At 38.3% G+C, this 20358-nt stretch overlaps 1 protein-coding gene across 2 annotated transcripts in view; it reads right to left on the minus strand.

Moving 5' to 3' along the window:
- NTNG1 (netrin G1) overlaps positions 1 to 20358 on the minus strand; it is a gene marked incomplete at both ends in the record, with an annotated part of 148084 nt that overhangs the window by 28818 nt on the left and 98908 nt on the right. The window contains one exon of one of the 2 annotated variants that reach the window (XM_084266074.1): positions 3250 to 3417. The exons of the other annotated variant lie outside the window; for it this stretch is intronic. Within the exon in view, the coding sequence (XP_084122200.1) occupies positions 3250 to 3417 (168 nt within the window). The remainder of the gene's footprint in view (positions 1 to 3249; positions 3418 to 20358) is intronic. 2 annotated transcript variants of the gene reach the window in all.

The raw sequence follows: 20358 nt of genomic DNA on the forward strand, positions 1-20358 counted from the left end.
TGCAGGTCTGAACTGGGAAGGAATTTTCCTCCTAGCCTCCATCTGGTGGCTGTCTGAAGGATGGGAAGGTGACAGTAGTGCTCATCTGTTCACTGAGATTCATTATATCAATGTGATGCTGCCAACAAAACACAATGCAAGTAAGTAAAAAAGGAAGCTTGGGGAAATGGTCTGAAGCTTGCAGGCTTGCTGCTTATCAGTCTGGGTTGACAGTGGCTACAGGACAACCCTCAGGGTTCACTTAACCATGTATCATTAGGGTTTCAGTGGTCTCATGGGTATTAACTGAAACTTAAACCTAAGTGACTGCAAGCTTGGCTGGCTGGTAGCTGTGCCAATGATTACTGTTCCCATATTTACATTGTAAGGCAAAGGAAATCTTTTATTACTCTGGGTCTACCTGGTGGTTTCCACACTACACATGCTTGCCAGCGTGTGTATTCACACTGCTGAAAAAAGAAAAGTCATTAGGACTTTATCAAGTCCTTGTAAAAATAAAATTCCCTTCAAGTTACATTGTTTTTCAAAACAAGCATGTCAAGTGAATGATTTTGAAATAACTTGACATATTTAAAAACTGCAGTTGCCCATGTGAGGTAATTTTGCAGTTAACTGACAAATCCACAATTTTTGGTATTACATGTTAGGAAATAAACTTTATTTTGCTTTGAAAGGAATTAAGGGCATGATGAATTTAGATTTAAGCCCACTGTATAACGTGTAGCACTTGGTTCACTGGTAAAAACCTTCTCAGTATTTCAATTTTTTGTAACTTGTCAGTTTTAAAAATGAAACATTTTACATTTTCTCCATTTAGTTAGCATCAGCTAAGGTTCACAGATTTGTTATCCGTGTACTTACCATATATATTTATGAAAAACTATGTAAGTAGTTTTGATAAATCAGAGCCAAAGCCCTGTTAGCTGCTGTTAAATTAGCTTATCCAAACATATTTTACTTTTCTACATATATGGCTGGAGAGGAAAGAATTAGCCTGGAAAAATGAGACTTTCAGAAGGGAGTAAGACTTGCACATGTCACTGGAAATCTGCTTATTAAAATGTTCATGCCAACATTCCACTCATACTTAACACCAAACCCACTGCTTTTAAACTCAGAGAAATGAGCGTTTCCAATAGAGCAAAACTCTTTGTGCTTGACCTAGGAGGATGGGGAATCCATCAGCTCTCTCAGAGGTGAAGATGCTCTATGCTTTGCAGGGTTAAACCATAGGAGCCCCACTTCCTATGCACTTTAAGCACAAACTTCTGTGTTTTCTGAAAAGTGCTTAGGTATCTGCTTCACTTCACTGACTTTAAACAAATAGTATGACACTTGTCTTAAGGTGGCAAACGAGCCAGGGTACATATATTTTGTAGGTGATATGATCACTATGATCCTGGAAGCTGTTTTAGTCCAAAAAGAACATTTTTTATTTAAAACAGATTATCTCATGCATAGTCATCCAGGGGTTGATCCTACAGTCATCTCACGTGGTATATTCTCGTTGGAGCCCAAGAGAATTCTGCTTGCACTGAGGAGGGAAAGTCAGCAAATGCATCACATTGCCTTTGGGGTTTTTTTTTATTTTATTTTTTTTAAACTCTTGTTAAATGAAAGGCTTTTAAATTTTATTTCTGCAGAGTCTGGGCAGTTTTGAAGTGCACAGTTGTTTTACTAAGACTCTAAACTAAAAGTTGTTTACACTCTAAATACATCACTTGGAAATGAATTTATAATTTACTACTGGTTTATTAACTTGTCTTTAGGTAGCTACAGCTGCTGTCTTAGCATTTCAGTGTACATTGGAAAACAACTTACTAAATGATCTGATGAAAAATCCCAGAGTAATTTCGTGTCATATTCATTAGGCCAATTCAGGCAGCTGAAATTATACAGCTCTGATGTCATATCGATGATGTTTGACATCTACATCAACCAAAATATGGGGAAAGGGAATTTTTTTCCCCCAGAATGTTTGATTGGGTTAATCTCCTCAGCACAGTCATATGATATCATGACTTGCCTATACAGTTCTTATTAGCTCAGACTAATTCATGTCAAAGGAGATCATGCATTTTCTGAATGTCTTGCCAAGCAAAGGTAAAAGAAGGACATGTGAAATGCAGTGTGTGGATGGATCTGGGTGTTTATCACAAAATAAAATGTGAATCTGTCAAACTGCAGACTGTAACAAATAATAGCAACCTAAACAGTTTCTGGCTTGAATCTCAGCAATGGTTTATAAATAAGATTAAATTATAATTTATACACCCATAGTATATTTCAGCATGAAAAAACCCCCATGACTCTTTCTTTTTGCTTCCTGGAGAGTGCAAAGAAAAAAAACCCTCACAACAAAAATCCAGAATCATTTCTGCTGATGTTTATGTCTATAAGAAACATATAATAACTTCACCGTCTCTGTTATTGGAGCAGCATCTTTTGTGGCTACATATTAGCTACTATTGGTTCCATGAGAACAATGCATATTCTTCTAGTGTGATAAAGGTATTGTCTTTTTTCCTAACATTTTTTTAAATTATGTTCTGCTATTTTCTTTAATTCTGCACTTCAGATATTACTAGCAGATGCTAGGTCTAACTAACTCACTGTTTTCACCTAGAAATCCCTTTTCTAAATTGGTATAGTGTCAAACATAGCAAATTCTGCTCTTAACCACATGGGCATAACTTAAGTTTCTCCTGGAAGGAGAGGGGAGGTAGCACTGCACCTACAGCCCTGTGCCTGGGAGCAGAATGATCTGAGCATGGTTTTAGGAAATTTAAGTGAATAAAAGGGGTTAATAAACACAACTTTCAATGGCCTATTGATGCAGCTGGCAACTTCTGTAGGTCTCCAGGCAAGTAATTAAGAGGCTGCACTAATAACTCCTAAAGTTAGGCTGGGAACAGGTATTTATCTCTCAACCCTTCAGTTTTCAAATGCACAACTCCAGTGCGTCTCTCTCCTCTGAAGAATAGCTGAGTCAGGTTTTGAGGGGCTTCCTGGGAAAGTCTTCCCAGGATCCTTAGCCAGAGAGGTGTGTTGCCATATAAAGATTCAAAACACCTCCTTGGGGCTACAGGGGCAATGGAAACGAGGAGACAAGTCTACACAGATGTTCTTATCCATTGAAAAAGCTCATTCTGGCTGAACTGACAAGTAAGCAGCAGCGGTCCCTAGCAGCTGCCAGTAGCTGAAAAGGCAGAGAAGAAGAAGAAAAGCCGCAGTTATCCCGGGACTGACCTATGCACACATTTTCATCGTCCAGCTCTGCAGAAGCATTTCTGAAGTAGCCCAGCCTGCATAACTCACAGTGCTGACCTCTAGTGTTGTGCTTACAGCTCACGCAAATGACCGTATTGAGCAGCTCGATGTAACTGCACCGGTTGGAGTGCCCGAAGCATTCGCAGTCTTTCAAGGAAGAACAGAAATGTATACAAAATGTATACAGCAGCAGAGTAATAGCACATTACATGCTTAGTAAAAATGAACCATGAGCAGAGGTATGAATGAATGGCACATACATGTTAATCAATGTAACACGGACAAACAGCAGATGTTTATCTGCAATGAGAGTGAAGTTTGTTTCAGGCAGGTTAGCGTGACCCGACGACCATGGCATGATGCTGGAAGTTGGCTGTTGTTGGCAGACCTGATGGAACTGAAGCATTTGCAGTTGTAAACCTTTCCGGGGTACTGGAGGCTCAGTTTCCGCTGATAGAAATGCATCTTTTTGCTTGTTTGAGATGAGTATAAACCAAGACATGGGAAAAACTTCCTCTTACTAAAAGTATAGTGGACAAAACTGGCAAACTTCACCATCCTTAAATCCACAACCAGAAGTAAAATAAAGGCTTTGTTCTGACCTAAATGGCGAGTATTCAACAGAACTAGTAAACTTGGGGTACTGTTGCTGGTAGGCACCTTGGGAACCTGTTTTATTTCAAGACTGAACAAATCTTTAGTTTGACAATTTTGGCCAGTACCTCTTAAAACAATTAACAAAGAAAAGGAAGTATGATAGATGTTATCTAAGAGCTACTTCTGTGTATTCCTGAGGTAAATATTAACCCATTTTTATATTCTGAGATGAAAAACAATCGGGCTAGAATAGATCATGAAAATTCTGAACCATGTACTGAATAGAGAGCCTGCTTGCTGCAGCCATCTGAAATGCAGCTGGGATGACAGTTGCTTTTAAAAAACCCCTTCATTAAGCAGAGCATGCTTGTGCCTTTTAGTCTTTATTCACAAGCAATACTTCATTTTATGCAGAAAGAAGTCGAAATTAGAAATGTATCAATATCATTATAGAAGGCATGGCTATGCTTTGTGTATAAAGCTTGCGTAAGTCTGATCACTCAACTCAGATTATGGGCCCAGGATGAACGCAGCAAGGGTTATTAGGATGATCAGAGAAGTAGAGAGGCTATTTAAAAAGTGAAGGCTAGGATAATATGGCTTGTTTAACCCAGGAAACTGAAGACAGGGGATACCACTGAGCTATAAATACATCATGGAGATAGCCTTCTGCCATCCTAAGTGAATATCTGAGCTAATGGACAACACTGGCACAAGAACAAATGGGTATTAACCGACCATTGAGAAATTTCAACTGGGAATTAGGAGATGGTATCTAGCCATTAGGGCACCGAGGTTCTCAGACACTCTTTCAATTTGTAGTAAAAACAGAGATGCTTTAGAGATGTAGTTTATTAACTGGTGAAAGAGGTATGGTATGTTTCCTGCAGGAATGGAGTACTGGATGCAGTGATTTGGAAGGGCTTCAAGGTCTTGATGCTCACTTAGCCTGTATTAGATATAGCTGTAGCATAGGGTGTAAAATGTTTCTGTACATGACTGGGGCCAGATTCCCTGTGTTGCTGTTCCCATGGTACTCTGCTGATTGTGCCAGGGCCCCTAATGAACCCACTGAGTGCTGGCACAGGGCATCAGCTACAGTATTCGTGACTGCCTGAATCCTTACCAACAGAAAGCGATACCGGTACGTGTTTGTTATGCTCACCTAGTACATAGGCATTTCTTTGGCTGTTGTCTGATGTAGTTGACTCTAAATAGCATCTTTTCTTACACTATACAATGTTTAGCACACCATGTATTTCAGTGATGAGAGCTGCCTTTCTGTTGCCAGGACACATCAGTTCAGCTTACATATAGGCATTTAGTTAATGTACATGCATTCTTGTTCTTTTCAGTGTTAGACTTGGTTCACACCAACCTGACCATTTTTATGTCTATAACTGCAGGAGGACAGCAAAGCATTTGGTGTATCAGTCTCAGTATGTTACCACTTGACATAATTGAGGAGGAGACAAGGAAGTGTTAATGTTTGTTGTCTTCTGCAGCTGGTCAGTATGATGCAGCGTCTCAGCCAGCGGCACTTCTCCCTAGTATATCCATCTTGCTCAAGTCAACACTGCTTGTGTGGGTCAGAGACAACAAATCCAGAAGCAGAAACTAGCACTAGCAAACAGGAGTCACAGAGAAATCTGTTACAGTTGTGAGATTTTAAGTGCCGTATGTTTAAAATAAGGAAGACTGGCTAGTGATAAGCAATTCGACCCTTCTGAATATCAAATTCAAAAGCAATGCTGTCTGAGTCTCTCTGTCTGACAAAGGACCTGTCTCCTGCCATGGCTAGATAAGTTGTTTTGGTGAGACAATACCACACTGGTATGTTTGTCAAACTGGCTGAATATCATCATCCTGTAGGTGAATTTACAGGAAATAATTTACCTTGTTTTTTGAACCTGTAGCAATTTGCAGAATATTATATTTTTATTTCAAAAATATGCAGAATACAAAGAAGTGCCAGTAAATCAGACAAGAAATTGAGAATATTCTGCACTACCATTCTGAAACTGTGACATGACCTTCCATAATATTACTTCTACACATAATTAGCCATTACAAAAGCACAGCAAATAAAGCTGCACATTAAGTAATTCACTCCGTAACAAGTCTTGTTCCAGTTACAATTTGGACTGAAGATACATCTATTAATTATGAAGGACTCAGTTTGATGTACACACATGTTCATAAACATATGCAGGAGGACCACCCAAGTTCAGATGTGGCTCATCAACATTAAAGGTACACAACAGGACCAATTCTGATACTTGGGTACGTTCCTATGCACACTGCTCTTTTGTTAACATCTGTGCTGTGGGTACGAAAGCCTTCATCTCAAAGTTAATTCATACTAAGGTACAGGAAAGCTCTAGGAATCCTGATCATCAGACTGGTAAATGCTATGTTGTATAGGGCAAAAACAGTTAGCTCAAAACCAGTATAAAATCTGATCCAAGATTAGCAATGTCACAAATGAAGAAAAAAGGTATGTCAGTATTTTTTTTCCCTAATTTTTGCCCCCCATTTGACTAGTGCAATGATACAACTTAGTCTGCTCACTGCTGTTGGAATGATTGGTTAATTATTTTCACAACCCTCTGTGTCTATAAAACCAAAAAAAGCCACATAAGTTCTTCACATGACTGAACCGAAATGAAGTCTCCACTGACTACATGAGGTGCTACCCTAAACTTACCAAACACAACATTGTAGAATTGCATTCAGCTGGAAAAGGAACACCTGCCCATGATGAATGGCCTCTCTAGCTTATGTGGTTCACCATAACCAGCACACCAAGACCAGAACGTAGCCTGCTGGTGACACTTGTCAGAAGCACAGCTTAAGGTTTTCAGGCACATAACCCTGGCTAGCAGCCCAACTACTTTCATGCAGTGGCAGAGCCATGCAATCACTGAAAGAAATGGGGAAAGTATCAAAATCAGGCTGCAAGTCGTTTACCAACAATGAAATGACATGAGTTTGCAGTGCTAGAAAATGCTGCTTTCAGGTCTGAGTAGCACATGTCAGAAAAGACCCAGATGAACGGGAGACAGTTTAAAGCTGAATAATGATAAGGAGTAAATGGTTTGGAAAATAAAACCTCAAAGGAGAGGTAAAGAACAGCTTACTGTGAAGGAAAAAGGGGGAAGAGATAGCCATGTTAGATTTGGTAATTGTCTTTGGATTACTGAGGAATTGTCAAATCCCTTGCCAACTCAGAGAACGATTGACTGTATGAGTCTTTAAAGACTATTTCCAACACAGTGACTACACTACAGCAGTCTTGATCCTGTTGTAGGAAGCATGGTAAAATTGCACAATCAAAGAGGCTCGTAAAGTGGTCGATGATTTAATTGCTCTGTTTCTATACATGGAATATTGTTTTCTCTGTTAGTAGGCTGTGCATTTACGTTTTTGAGATGACATCCTAGGTGCTGTGGGGACAAGAATCAGCTGAAGCTTCAGCTGCGGCCACTAAAACATGAAACATCATCACATGAAGCAATGGCAAGCACACATGGCAGGGAAGCACTGTATTTCAGCTAAGACAGGTAGTGCACGAGACAGCTATCGGTGTCATCTTCTAATTAAAAGCACAAAGGACTTTTCAAGAAAAGCACATTCATGAATCATTTAAATATTATTTCTTTTTTCGTTTTCCAGCAGCTCTGTGTTCCCCCTCTGCACACTAACAAAAGGCAAACAAAGGAGATTTCATTGTAACCTTAGAAATGACCTGCTTCATAGCAAACAGTATGGTTTGTTATCAAGATCTCATCAAATGGGTCAAACTAAGTAGAAACAGTTGTTAACTTCTGTATTCCTTGTTAATATGTATTTCATGAATAATGACATGTTCACAATAGCTACAGAAAGACAAAACATCTTGATACACACTCTTTACAGATAAACTGATGTGGAAAAACAATGGTAAGATCTCAGGGCTCAAGCTGAATGGCAGGCAGGCAACTGACACAGGTTGCCTGTAAGTCAGAGTGAATATTGGCATCCTTCATTGTGCCCATGTCGTTCCATTACTTTGATAACACACTGAAACATTAGTTCAAAATATAATGCCTTCCCTCTGAATTTGCACAGTTCCAATGAAGTGACGATGTAAGGTGTGCTTGCAATGTGTTAAAAGACAGAATTATGCATTATGCTCCATGGCATTTACAGATGCTTCTTGAGGATATGGACAATATTTAATGTATCTTTTGCCCTCAACTGATCTGCTTGTGTATCCTCTTTTACAATTTATGCAGATCAGTGAGGAAAACAAGACTCTAACAAAAATTTCCTTTCTAGGCAACAATCTGAGTGGTCATATTCATACATTTAACCCCTTCAAAACAAATGCCATGTCACCTCATTTGCCAGTGGCAGCTGTCTAAGGAGCAGATTTATTACTTTCTTTGTGTGGTTTATGTTTGTGCGACTTAATGCTTCTGTTGTTGTCAATGAAGATGCCTCACCAGTAAGCTGATGGGTACACTTCACAGATATTCTAGATTCATACAGTGCAATTTTTTCACAACACAGAGCACTATGGGATCACTGTATGAATCCAAGAATTCCTACCTCTCTTGTGGTTTGCAACTTGAACAGAAGAAACAGTTGACATAGCTAATTTGGGAGCAACTGGACAGGTGATAAAATGAACAGTAAATTAGAAAAGGTATCATATAGGAACAAATCAAAATAATAAAATAAACTTACTTAGTTTCTAACTTTAACTTCAACAATGGTTATTGGTTTGTAAGGAAAGGGTGAAAGTTACTGAAATTAAGTTATATACTAATAACTATTGAATTATTTGAACTGTGCTATCCAAGATAAAGGGACTAATTCACATCTACACACATTGGTTTTGTGTTAGAGGTTATTTGATGGCTTCTTTAAACCAATGACTATATGGTAACCACAGTGGCCTGCAGTGGCTTTTATTAAATTTACGTGCCTATTTATTCTGGTCTAGTAACATAAAGAAAGACAACACAATACAATAACACTAAGTATAGGCAGATTTCTGTCATTATTTTCTTCATACGCTCTCCTTGAATGAAGTATTTAATCTACAATCAGTGTTAAACACTGTAACAATATGCTGCAAACAAATAATCTGAACAGAAATGCTTTTAAGGTTTTGAGTTTTGTGCTCCCTAACAAAACCCTTTGACTAAATTTACTAAAACTCTTATTTTAGGGGAAGAAACAGTGAATAATTTTTTGCTGTTCAAGACATATTTTGCAAAGAGTCAAGTCTTAGATCACAAGTAGTATAATTAAGCTATGAAATCCATTAGAAATGCTAAGCATTTCACAGGAATGTTTATGCTTTAACATTTCTGTGAATAATGAAGGCTAATCCTTACAGAAAGCAGAGCAGCAGAGATCAACCTGGGGTTTCTTGTTTGTTTAAGGTACACACGCAAAAGCTTGGAAAACATAACATGGGCTAAATGAAGTTATTGGAGAGCCAAGTGTCACTTCACGAGGGGTATTTAATTTAAACCAAATGTGAATAATTCAAACTAAAGTACATGTCCTTACTGAGATCACAGATCATTAGTGTTTTATATTTTGCTGGGCATGTAGGAATTTGCACATATAACATGGTAAGTATTATACCTAAGCGCATGTGTTTTGGTTTGGTCATTTGATCAATGGATTTAACTACAGCCCTTCCAATGTAATTCCCAACAGATTCCCAATCCATCTTCTTGAGTTAAGTAGCAATTTTCTAATTCCCTTTTTCATTAATTTTATTCTCCCTCTATGTGCTATAGCACGGAAAGGATGCCACAGGCCAGATTTCTGCCAGGATTTTTTTTTTTGGGGTTGAGCAAAGGGCAGTAAATAAGGAGAGCAAAAGGATGTTCATTTATATAATAAATAATCTTTTTGAAATGGGAAGTAGAGCTGAATGCAACTTCAAATAACAAATAATCTTATTTTTGATTGGTCATTTTAAAAAGTTGTTCTGTCTCTCAACGCTAAGCCTTGCGCTGCAGTCTGTGAGTAATTCTCTGTGTGGCAGTCAACTGCAGACAGGTCTGAGTCTGTCCTGTGCAGATCTTGTTTGTGTTGTGGATGGCATGCAAGCTGAGAATGCCTCTCAGCAAACTTGGGAAAACAAAGTGGAAACAAGACACGAAAAATGGGTTTGATGTAGACAATGACTCAACTCAAGAACCTTGAAACTTACTGAAAATACAGACTGCTGTCTAAGCTAGTCCAGCATTATCTAGGGCTTTCTGTGTATCAGCCCTTATAACCTGTGTGTCTGCTTTTCCAGACTTGTTGCAGTGATGACGTGCACAATCTGAGGGCTGGAAGACTTTTCAGGTAAGGCTTGTTTTATAGCTATTTTCTCATGGAATAGCATTCCTTAGCACCAGAAGAAAAATGAGTTGGAGTATCATTGTTACTGCTTTTGCCACCATGTGGGACTCCTTGAAAGCAATTTCAGTAATTTCAGACCACTAGGAATTTTACAGCATCCTACCTTGGTTTGGTTTAGAAACCTCAAGGGAAGAAATATTCGGCCATATCCTATCAAACTTTGGAGGATCTGCATGCATCAGGAGAAATCAGGTTTTGTTATTTGCATCTGTGATATTGTTCTAAACAGGCAAGCATATGGACAAAGACATAGATTACAAACATCCATTACTGGACTAGTCTAGGTTGCACTTGAACATTACATGACTCCACAGTGAACAAAAAAACAAGCAATTGATGATTCCCAAAACACCAAATGGACATAAAATACTGTGCATAACAATTTATCTTCAGTGGTTTAAAATGTATTTTTTCTTGATGAGAAGATATCCTAGACCAATACATGTGATTCTAACAGCAGGAACCAAACAGGAACACATTCTGTTAAATCTGCTCTGTAGAGATAAAATGACATTATCAGACAAATATGGATTTCTCACCAAAGACACGTATCTTACCGTAACATCCTGTTTTGGGGCCTTTTGAGTGAATTCTATTTCTGTTATCAGAAGAAATATATTTACCAGTAGAGTGGGCCTTTTCTCTTTCTTTCACACTTTCGTGTGCTGTATCTATTTCCTATCATCCCTGATATATTTTACAGCTTTTTTTTTTTTTTCTCAAGAACATGAAATGTCTACATTTCCTAAAGGCTCTACAGAACATGTTTGTTACACACAGAAGCATTTTGTCTCTCAGTGAAAGAATTAGCTATGTCTCTTTAGAGCTTCACCTCCTTTGGTCCATGTGCTTTGGGGCTGGAGTATTGGGGAGTGATAATCTTTACCAGAATGGAGCTTGGTGTTGGAGCTGAGAGTAAGTAAAGGGGATGGGGTCTCAGGAGGAAGAAAGCAAGCTTTTCTTTGGACCTTAATCTGGGAGATGTTATTTATATACTCTTTATATTTCTGTTATATTCTTTTCTCTGTTTTCATCTGCCCAGCTAAACAGAATGGCCACATCAGCCCACACAGCTGTGATACTAGTGGGGAGAGAATTATTTCTTCGTTTCTACCTACAAGGAACTCAGGTAGCAAGTAGAATGCAGCTGTCACAAGCTGGCTGGCATTAAGAGTTTAGGCTTATAGGTCTTTTGGAAGAAGAGTTTCACTGTTATCTCTACCTTAGTGGAAGACCTGCAGGGATGCTATGACAAAAAGACTGAGGCTTCACACATCTGATGTGGAAGGAAGATGTAATTTTTTTTCTTTCTGTAGTATCTTCTGACCCATTTGTCAAGGGTGAAGAGAAATTGTCTGGGTGGGGATGGCTGTCCCAAAATTCCTCCCAAATAGTGAACAAATCAAGGGAAGGATGATGGCCTGAACTGTGCCATTTACTGCTGATTAGTGTTCTGCAATTGCATCAGTCAAGTTGTGATAGAATCGTATCATTACATCACATTTTTGCACTTTTGTGCTTTTTCCTTATCAAGAAAACAGAAAAACTGAGTCAGCTCTGTAGATTCTCAAGCAGGGTGTGTAGTGATCAAAATAACCTGCTGCTACTGGTCAGATCCACCAATTCACACACATAGGAAGTGCAAACACATAGTCAGAGTCTATGACAAAAGGTATCTAAAAGCCACACTTACTGAGGTGGCATGATAGCCCTAGCCTGGTGAAAGACTCTAATTCCCTGCACCTGGGGCACCACCTTCCTCCTCCTCCTCCTGAAACACTGACTGGTTATGGTAAAGAAGTTTAAGCACAAGCAGACAAATAACTTGAACAGTTAATTCACTGTTACAAGTTTGGTACTTTTAGGTACAATTAGGCTTGACCTAAAGATTTAAAAGGGATGGGACACTGGAGTGTACAAAAAAATCAAAAGCTAAAAAAGGAAAAGAAATCTTTAACAACTACATTGTCCTGCTGTCTCCTCAGCCTTTTTCTCTTCTAGCCATTATGCAATGTGAGGGCTCTTGTGCAAAACCTGTAACATTTCAGATCAGACCTTCCAATATCCTACTTCTCCACACCTACTCCAAAACTACCCATGCTTTAATGGTCTTAACTGAAATGGCCTAGGAACTACCAGAAGCAAAAATAACAGCAAAGTTTTGTAATGCCTTTGAACTGCCCCTGTAGAATACCTGTCACTTAATAAACTCTAGGTCAGGATAGGAAATCAGGTATTTTATGTAATCTGATTCACACAATCAATAATATTTCATATATAATCTTATTCTGATGATTTCCCCAAGGAATCTCATCTTGTCCAAATAAAATCATTACTCGTATGACAGCGAAATCAGTGTTACCTATTTGTTAGTAATCCTATAAATGCTATAGATCTGTGCTTGTTTTAGTAAATTTATTTAAAATGGAGGTTGTGACTTACTGCAAAATAATTAAAATCCTCTGACCCTTTAAATTAGATTACACTGAGCTGAGTTTCTTAATGGACATCCAAAACAATACAGAGCACGTTTACAGTGCCTCAAGATTACCAATTAAATGTTATTACTTGTGATTATTACTAGTTATTAGTGATAATTATAGCCATCTTAGAAGGGACTTCTGGAGGTCATTTGTTCCACAGCAAGGTCAAATTCACTGTTCAGTGAGGTGGTTCAGGGTCATAACCAGCTGCTGCCTTCAGAGTCTCTGGGCTGGTTGGTAGTGTGGTTGATGCTTCTATTAAGTGCTTTTTTAAAATCTTTGGTAAAGACAGTATTTCTTCCATAAATCCTTATTTATGGGATGTATTATCATGAAAATTGCAGGTTTCTTGAGAAAGGCCTTCTTATCTTTGAAATTTTCTGTTGTTTGTTTATTTTTAAATGGAGACAATTTAAATGCTTTATCCAAAAAAGTCTGTAAGATGTATAAATCAATGGATGTTGACTGTCGTTCCCACAAGTATATTGGAGCAGATGAATCATCCTTGGAACAGGCACTGGGAGGATTCATTTAGCAGCTAGTTATTCTTTTATAGCAACTTATGAAAATATTTCTAGTCCCCAGTCATTAACACTAAGGCTTTTATTTATAGAGGAGTTGACTAGATAAACCAAGCTCTTCCAGAACAGTTCCATGTATGGGCATTCTATTCTGTAATTAAAGAAATTCTTTGCCAGAACAATTAATGAATTTTGCTGTTGGACATTGCAGAATATATATAAAGCTACTGCAGTATAATATAATCTGTGATGGTTATTCTGGGCAAACAAGACTAGAGAAATGTGGAAAAGGGACATTGAAAATACATGTTAGTGTTGTTATTTAAAAATGAACCCAGTGTAGTCACCTTGAAGAGCAGAGGCATGTGAGTTATACGACTGGGCAGAGGATCAGACAGGGCATTTTAAATTTGCATTGGGAGTTTCTGCATTTTTATTTACTATTGCTCCAAACCCAATTATAAGCAGAAAAAAACTACTGGGGAAGAAAAAAGTAAATTTTACTTTCCTGAAGTACAGAGAAAATAATTTAATGGTATTTAGTAGGGGTGATGATAATTTCCTCTTTTTTTCCCCCTCCTAATCCTTTTTCTAGACACACAGTATCAGAATTGTCTTATGTTATTAAAGCAAATATGTCTCAAATATTCACTTCAGTCTAAACCGTGGGCTACATCACAGTTTTGGACTGGGGAAATAATGGAAACAAATGGGTAGTTTCAGTCTGATTCCAACCCCACAGCTGCACATGAAAAAACCCCAAACCTGGCGTGATGTTGGCAGAAATTAATCAGCAATTTGTTGATTTCTCACTCCAACAAAGTGCTGAGCTGGTGGTAAAATTAAAATGCATTCCTGTGGAGAGGGGCTATCTTTCCTCAGGGATGAAGAGCGCAGGTGATGGAGTATATGAAGACTGTGGTGCTGCCTGGGGATCTGCGCTCTGCAGCAGACCATGGTATTTTCATCTCCTAAACTGTTTCTGCTGACCTGGTCTACAAAGAATGCATTTGCTGAAAATTACAACTAATAAATCAGTAAGTCTTAAATAATGCTCGCTTGTAATGGCAGAAAGGGAGCACTTGTGTTGACAACTATCATTAGTTACTTAATTTATAATAACAATAAGGAACCCTAGTGAGAGACTATGATTAAGAAGTTTCTTTAACTTTCCTTCAACTTCTACTAAAACAAACAAAAAGACTTTTTTAATGTAAGCTTAATGACTGGAAACATGGACTTATAGAATCATTGAGAACTGGCCTTGCTACTTCCTGTTTTAAACCATGAGCAGAGAGTAAATACTCTAAAGTACAGAAGTCTGCTGAGCACAGTGGAGTTTTATGTGTGACAGTGGGATTAGTCGTTAATAATAGACAAAAAATTAGGAATAATAAAAATAATGCTCACTGAGATCTATAGCAGGTTTAGTAACTGCTGGAACAACTGGGTGTATTTACATCAGACCACATTCCATTGTGTATTGCAAAGATCACACTATCATTACTACAGCATTTCTATCTCATTAGGTCTGTTTGAAGTCATGATAGCCTGTCTTACATAAAATTTGCCTTCCAGAATTTTCAGAACACTGCAAAATCTAACTCATCAAAAGGGAAGAAATGCAGAAAAAGGGGTTTTTTTTGCTGGTTTTTCTTTGTTTTTTAAATCACCCCTTTATTTTAGTAACTTAAAAAAAAAAAAACAAAACCCCAAAACTTGGCCAAGTGTTAGGCAATTTTTTTTGGAGCAATGTAGGAAGTTTCATACCTGTTCCTTTGAAGTAAGGAGAATTCTGCATAAATGTGAAGATGTGGTTGTTTTATGGCAGCTCCTCAGCCATAACAGCTTTTATAACTGTTGGAAGAATTTAAATGCAATTAGTCCTTTACATGTCCACTTGTTGTCTTAGAGTAAAAGAAAGTGATCTTTTTAGAGGCTTTAAAAAAATAATCCAATGATCCAGCTCTGGAAACTTTCAGATATCAGAAAAAAATCTATTGCTTTTAATAAACGTGTTGGTTAATTCTCCAACTAATGGTCTGAGGGACTATTCCTCAATTGGAAGTATTTCCAGTAAAATATTTGCAAAAGTGTACAATGAATTCAAGTATTTTTGGAAGGAAATATGTAGGTACTTTCTCATGACAAACCCAGTAAATTACTCTGTTGATAGTTTGTGGGGGTTGTTTCTTTTTATTTTGATTGATTTCTGCTTTTTCCTACAAAGATGCTGAAATTGGCTGGTCGACTGGGATTATTGTACAGTAATTCACAACTGATGAAGAACAGTAAATCAAGATCACTTTTTTATAAAATCAGAAGGCTGATTTGGAAACCTCATTCTTCCTTTATACTCTATGAAATAAACTGATTACATGTCTAAGGTACAGAAAGAAAAAGAGAGGGTAAAATACAGGAGTGCATTTTCTAGCAATTTCTCCCGAAGCTTTATAGATAATTAGATTTTTAAATATCTTTGTGGATCGTGCCTGCTTGGTATAAATTTCCCTGAGTACCTGTAACTCAACTTGTATATTGCAAGAGCGATGTGTTTGGCCCGGGTACCACAGTAGGTCCTGAAATGCTGATACCTTATTTTCTGTAACGTCCCATCGCTTCATTGTTTAATGGTTAAACAAAAGACAACTGTGAAATAAGTAATTTCCCCTATATTACAGCAAATAAAGAAAAGCACTGAAAAGACAATTCCACTGCTTTTAACTAACCCAAGATGATGAAAGTAAACTGGGATGAAGAATGAGAAACAATACTAAACTCTAAGTGGCCATGGCTACTAGGCTGGTGAGAATGGCTCTTCTTATCTGTTAAAATTGGTGGATCTGGCAAAACAAAAACTCAAAGAAAGGCTCCCATAAATCCCACCCCAAGCCCTGGTCAGTGCTCCCTGGAGCAGCCTTGGCAGTTTTCTAACCCTGCACTAAGAGTCACCACGCAGAGATGGTTTCTGCTCAGCACTGGGTTCAGCACAGGCGCGCTGCTCGCTGAGCTTCATGGGTGAAATCCTACTTACAGAGACCTGGCTCAGTTATCAATCCCATCAGGCAAATTAACTACTCACAGTGTCTTTTATTTGAAATGTTAACTTCCCTTCAGATCCAGTGTTCAAGCGACTGTGTTATACCACATAGGCTATCAGAAGCCCAGTAATGTTCCCATATAATGGAAAATCTAAATGCTAAAGTGAAAAATTCTGAGTCCTTCCAAGTATTAAAGTAAATGAAGAAAAACAAATACTATTACTGGCTTGATGTTATGATCAGTTATTTAGATAAGGTGATTGCCTTAGATGAGGAGCCTGATTAACAGTATTATTTATTAAGAATTTAGATTTGAATAAAATTGAATTGAAATGAGAACATTTTGTTAGTATGTCCAAAATAATAGATATAGTCTGAAAACAGTGTTTTTATGCTTAGGAGATAAACATCTTAACAGTCTCTCCAACAGTACAGCGCTCTCTGTAAGACCTGACCTCAAATAATAATAAAAACACAAGGTACAACCTAGTTATGCCTGTTTATATCCTACTGGCACGTGTGGGTGTTGTGTACACACTCTGGTCCAGGGCTTGGCACTGTGATGGCTTTGATCCCGTGACTAAACTAAATGAGAGAACTTCTCAGTTACTGCAAGGGCAAAGTACTTTGTAGTGTTCTAAAAAAAAACCAAACAGGAATCTGCCAGTATTTTCTGTCACAACTGCTTCAGATACACATTTACCACATAAAAATTTCATAATGAATATGTAAAACAAATAAAGCTATGCTCACCCTGGCAATGTTTTAGTTCTGGAAATGCCTACTAGATATTTCAAGGTTAAGAAAACAATAAAATAAAAGAATGCCCATTCAGTCTTTGTTTTTTAATTTCTGTGTCTTGCATTTGTTATCATTAAAAAAAATCTCCTAATTTGAAATTGGCTATAAAGAGGAACAAAAACCTGGAGAACAAAGCAGAAAATACCATTTGATTATCGTGATTGCATCTTGCACTTGGGTGCACGTCTGTCTCTAAACTCTGACTCATCTGCCACCAGCAGGCTTTAAGGTGATAATCACCCACACAGAGCTATTTGCACATCATGTCTATCCTATCCTGTATCTAATTATACCCTTTATAACAAACTGTTTAGCATAATTAGCGGAGTTATGCTTTACAGGAATAAATATAGAAGCTATAGTTTAGAAGAGTCAACTTTTTGAAGGCATACATGTACAGATTAGTAACTTTGGTCACTGTAAAGAACATTTTGATGCATTGGTCTATATAAAATTGTACAATCATTATTTTAGCAAGTAAAATAATGTGGTTTTCAGAATATTTACATACTGTATATAAGCACTGCTTAAAATTATGAAATGGTTTTGGGACTCATTAATTGCTAATACTTTCACCAGTATTTTTCCAGACATGGCTGAAAAATGCTGAAAGGGCCAGCATTGGCATCAAGAATGCTGGAGATGACCAGAGAACCTATTATTCAACTGATAAGACAACAGCAGGTACAAATGACCTTAATGGGAAAGCTCGGATTTTTTTCTTTTTCTTCTAGATGATCAGAAAGGATGTTTACTCAATGACCACTCTTTCTTTGTGTTCAGACTTTAGTGATGAGCTGCTTTAATACGAGATCCTTTGAGGTAAAAAAGGAATAGGAAAAGATACATATATGTGCACACAGGTAAATATATTTCTGTATTTTTTTTTTTTGCTTGCTTTCACTGCAGTCTTAAGTGTTAAATGAACATCTTTTGCAGTGGCATCTTCTTTGTATGCTGGCAGTTTAGTCTCCCTAACCTCCTGCCTCAAACCCATCCTCCTTATTTACTAGGAAAAGCTTGAAGCACACACAAAAGCCAATACCCCCCTCCCCCTCCGCCCCCACTAGTGTTTGCTGCCAGGCAAAATAAAACCCAAACTGCATCTCCTGAGACTAGCTCCCTGTCCCCAGATGGGGAAAAACTCTGCTGATAGGGACACAAACATTGTATTAGCACAGACAAAAGAGGAAATCATGCAGAATCCATTAAAGCAGCCACAACTAATTAATCTTGTTTGTTTTTATGTGTTAATTTTACTTCTGTTAAATTCTCTTAGAGACCAGGATAAATTTATGTGTTCTATCCTTGTTTAACGATAATTCTGCTATTTCTATTTTATAGGAAAGATGTTTGGAACATTGTGTGAGTAGAACTATTTTCCCCCTGAGCTATTTTAGAAAAAAAAAAACAAGAAAAAAACCAAAAACCAAGCAGAGTATCAGTGTTTACTTGTGCTCATGATGAGATGTTCATGTTTTATCCCTTCCAGGTAGGCAGAGAAATTTGTTGAATTCTACCACATGTTATTCCAAGGCATTTACAGCAGATTAGAGATAAAGCACAGACTTGCAGAAATGTTTCTGTATCCTATGGAATGTTAACCGGAATTTTTTTGATTTGTAACAGATAAACTTTACTCATTACCCCTGTGTAAAGTACAAAGAGGTCAACAATGCATCCTTTCAGGTCACCGTTGTTAAAAAGGCATTTGAGTTTCCCTATTAAGTTTTCAAAGGCCAACATCTGCTGATGCTCAGAAATGGTCGATGTGGTGAAGTAGGCTGTATGGAGTGTGAAGTGAAAACACAACCATATAGTCCATGCAACACACTACTAAGAAACTATAGCACAACCAGACTTCAAAGAGCTATTTTCCCATTCATCCCGTTCTGTAATTAATGGCAGGAATATTCCTGAGAACAGTGACGTAAACTTCTCCTCCCTGTAGTTAATTTCTTGCATTATTATTTCCATACATGTGCAGAGACACGGCTGGAAAACAGCGGCTCGCTGTGCGTTTGCGGTCACGCCAAAGGAGACGCCGCAGCGGGGGAATGGCGGTGTTAAGATGGAAGGTTTTCAGTTGTGTGTTACTGTCACTGATGCTGTTTCAGCGTTTAAAGCTGCAAAACAGATGCCAGGGCATTCAGCTGTTAGCGCTGCTCCCATTTGCAAGGAGGCTACTTTTGGTGCCGTTGAACTTGTCACCTAGAGCTTAACAAATCGGCGCCATTCACGAGCTTAAGTAAACTGAGCTGGTTTATAAATTGACAGACCTGACCCCCCCTCAGAAGAAGTGAGGCAGTTTCACCCAAGTTACTAGTTTTCCAGTGGATATCAGGTGTGGCGACCTGCATTTTACTGCTGTGATGTCTGCTCACTGCGACACCCTGCATCACACAGGTCATGTCCAGAGCCTCTGCAAAGCCGAGGCTGTGGGGGATATTCTTTGTCAGCCACAGCAGGGTCCCATTCCTACCTGCCTCGCCTGCTTTACCCGCCATCAGCTGAGGTGTCATGGCTGTGTGCACTTCCCAGCTACAGAAGTCAGCCAGCCTCACGGCTCAGCTACCGTGCACTTAGTCTCCTCGAGTGTGTTATTTCTCACCTGTTTCACTGGTACTCTTGCTCTTTATGTACCGGGGGTATGGTTCTGTTACAGCTCGTGCCGTGTTTTGTGCTTTAAGTGCCTATCGGAAAGCAGGTCTTTGTTACGAACACAATTCTGATGATTTGGTGGAGTAAATCCCAGTTCAAAGGCCGCTGGGCTGAATGCAAATTCCAGCAGATATGCTGCATTTGCTGAGCTACTTCATAAAAACAAAAACTCTTCCATTTATAAACTCTTCCATTTGCTCTTTAAATTTACACACATGTATACCCGCATGAAACCTGATGGTCCTACACCTCTCTGTTACTAGGAAACTCTTGTTTTTTAAAACTCAACAACTATTTTCTGTGGAACAGGGTGTTAATGTTCTGTGTAACACTCAGCTTTCATTTGCTGGTCAGAAAATCTGCAGTTGAAGGCCAGGTGTGCTGTCAGGATTGATGTTCTCTCTGACCACGTAATATGGTTACACGTTAATGAGCAGAGGATGGCCAGTACATACACACACAGACCCTGTGCTACAGAGCGTGTTTTTAGAGAAACATTATCTACAAAAGAAAGGGATGGATGTTGGGAAGTTAGATCCAAGAAGCTGAATGACAATGTAAAACAAA

The sequence above is a fragment of the Gallinula chloropus genome (assembly GCF_964237585.1).
Source record: "Gallinula chloropus genome assembly, chromosome: 6".
NCBI lineage: Eukaryota > Metazoa > Chordata > Aves > Gruiformes > Rallidae > Gallinula > Gallinula chloropus.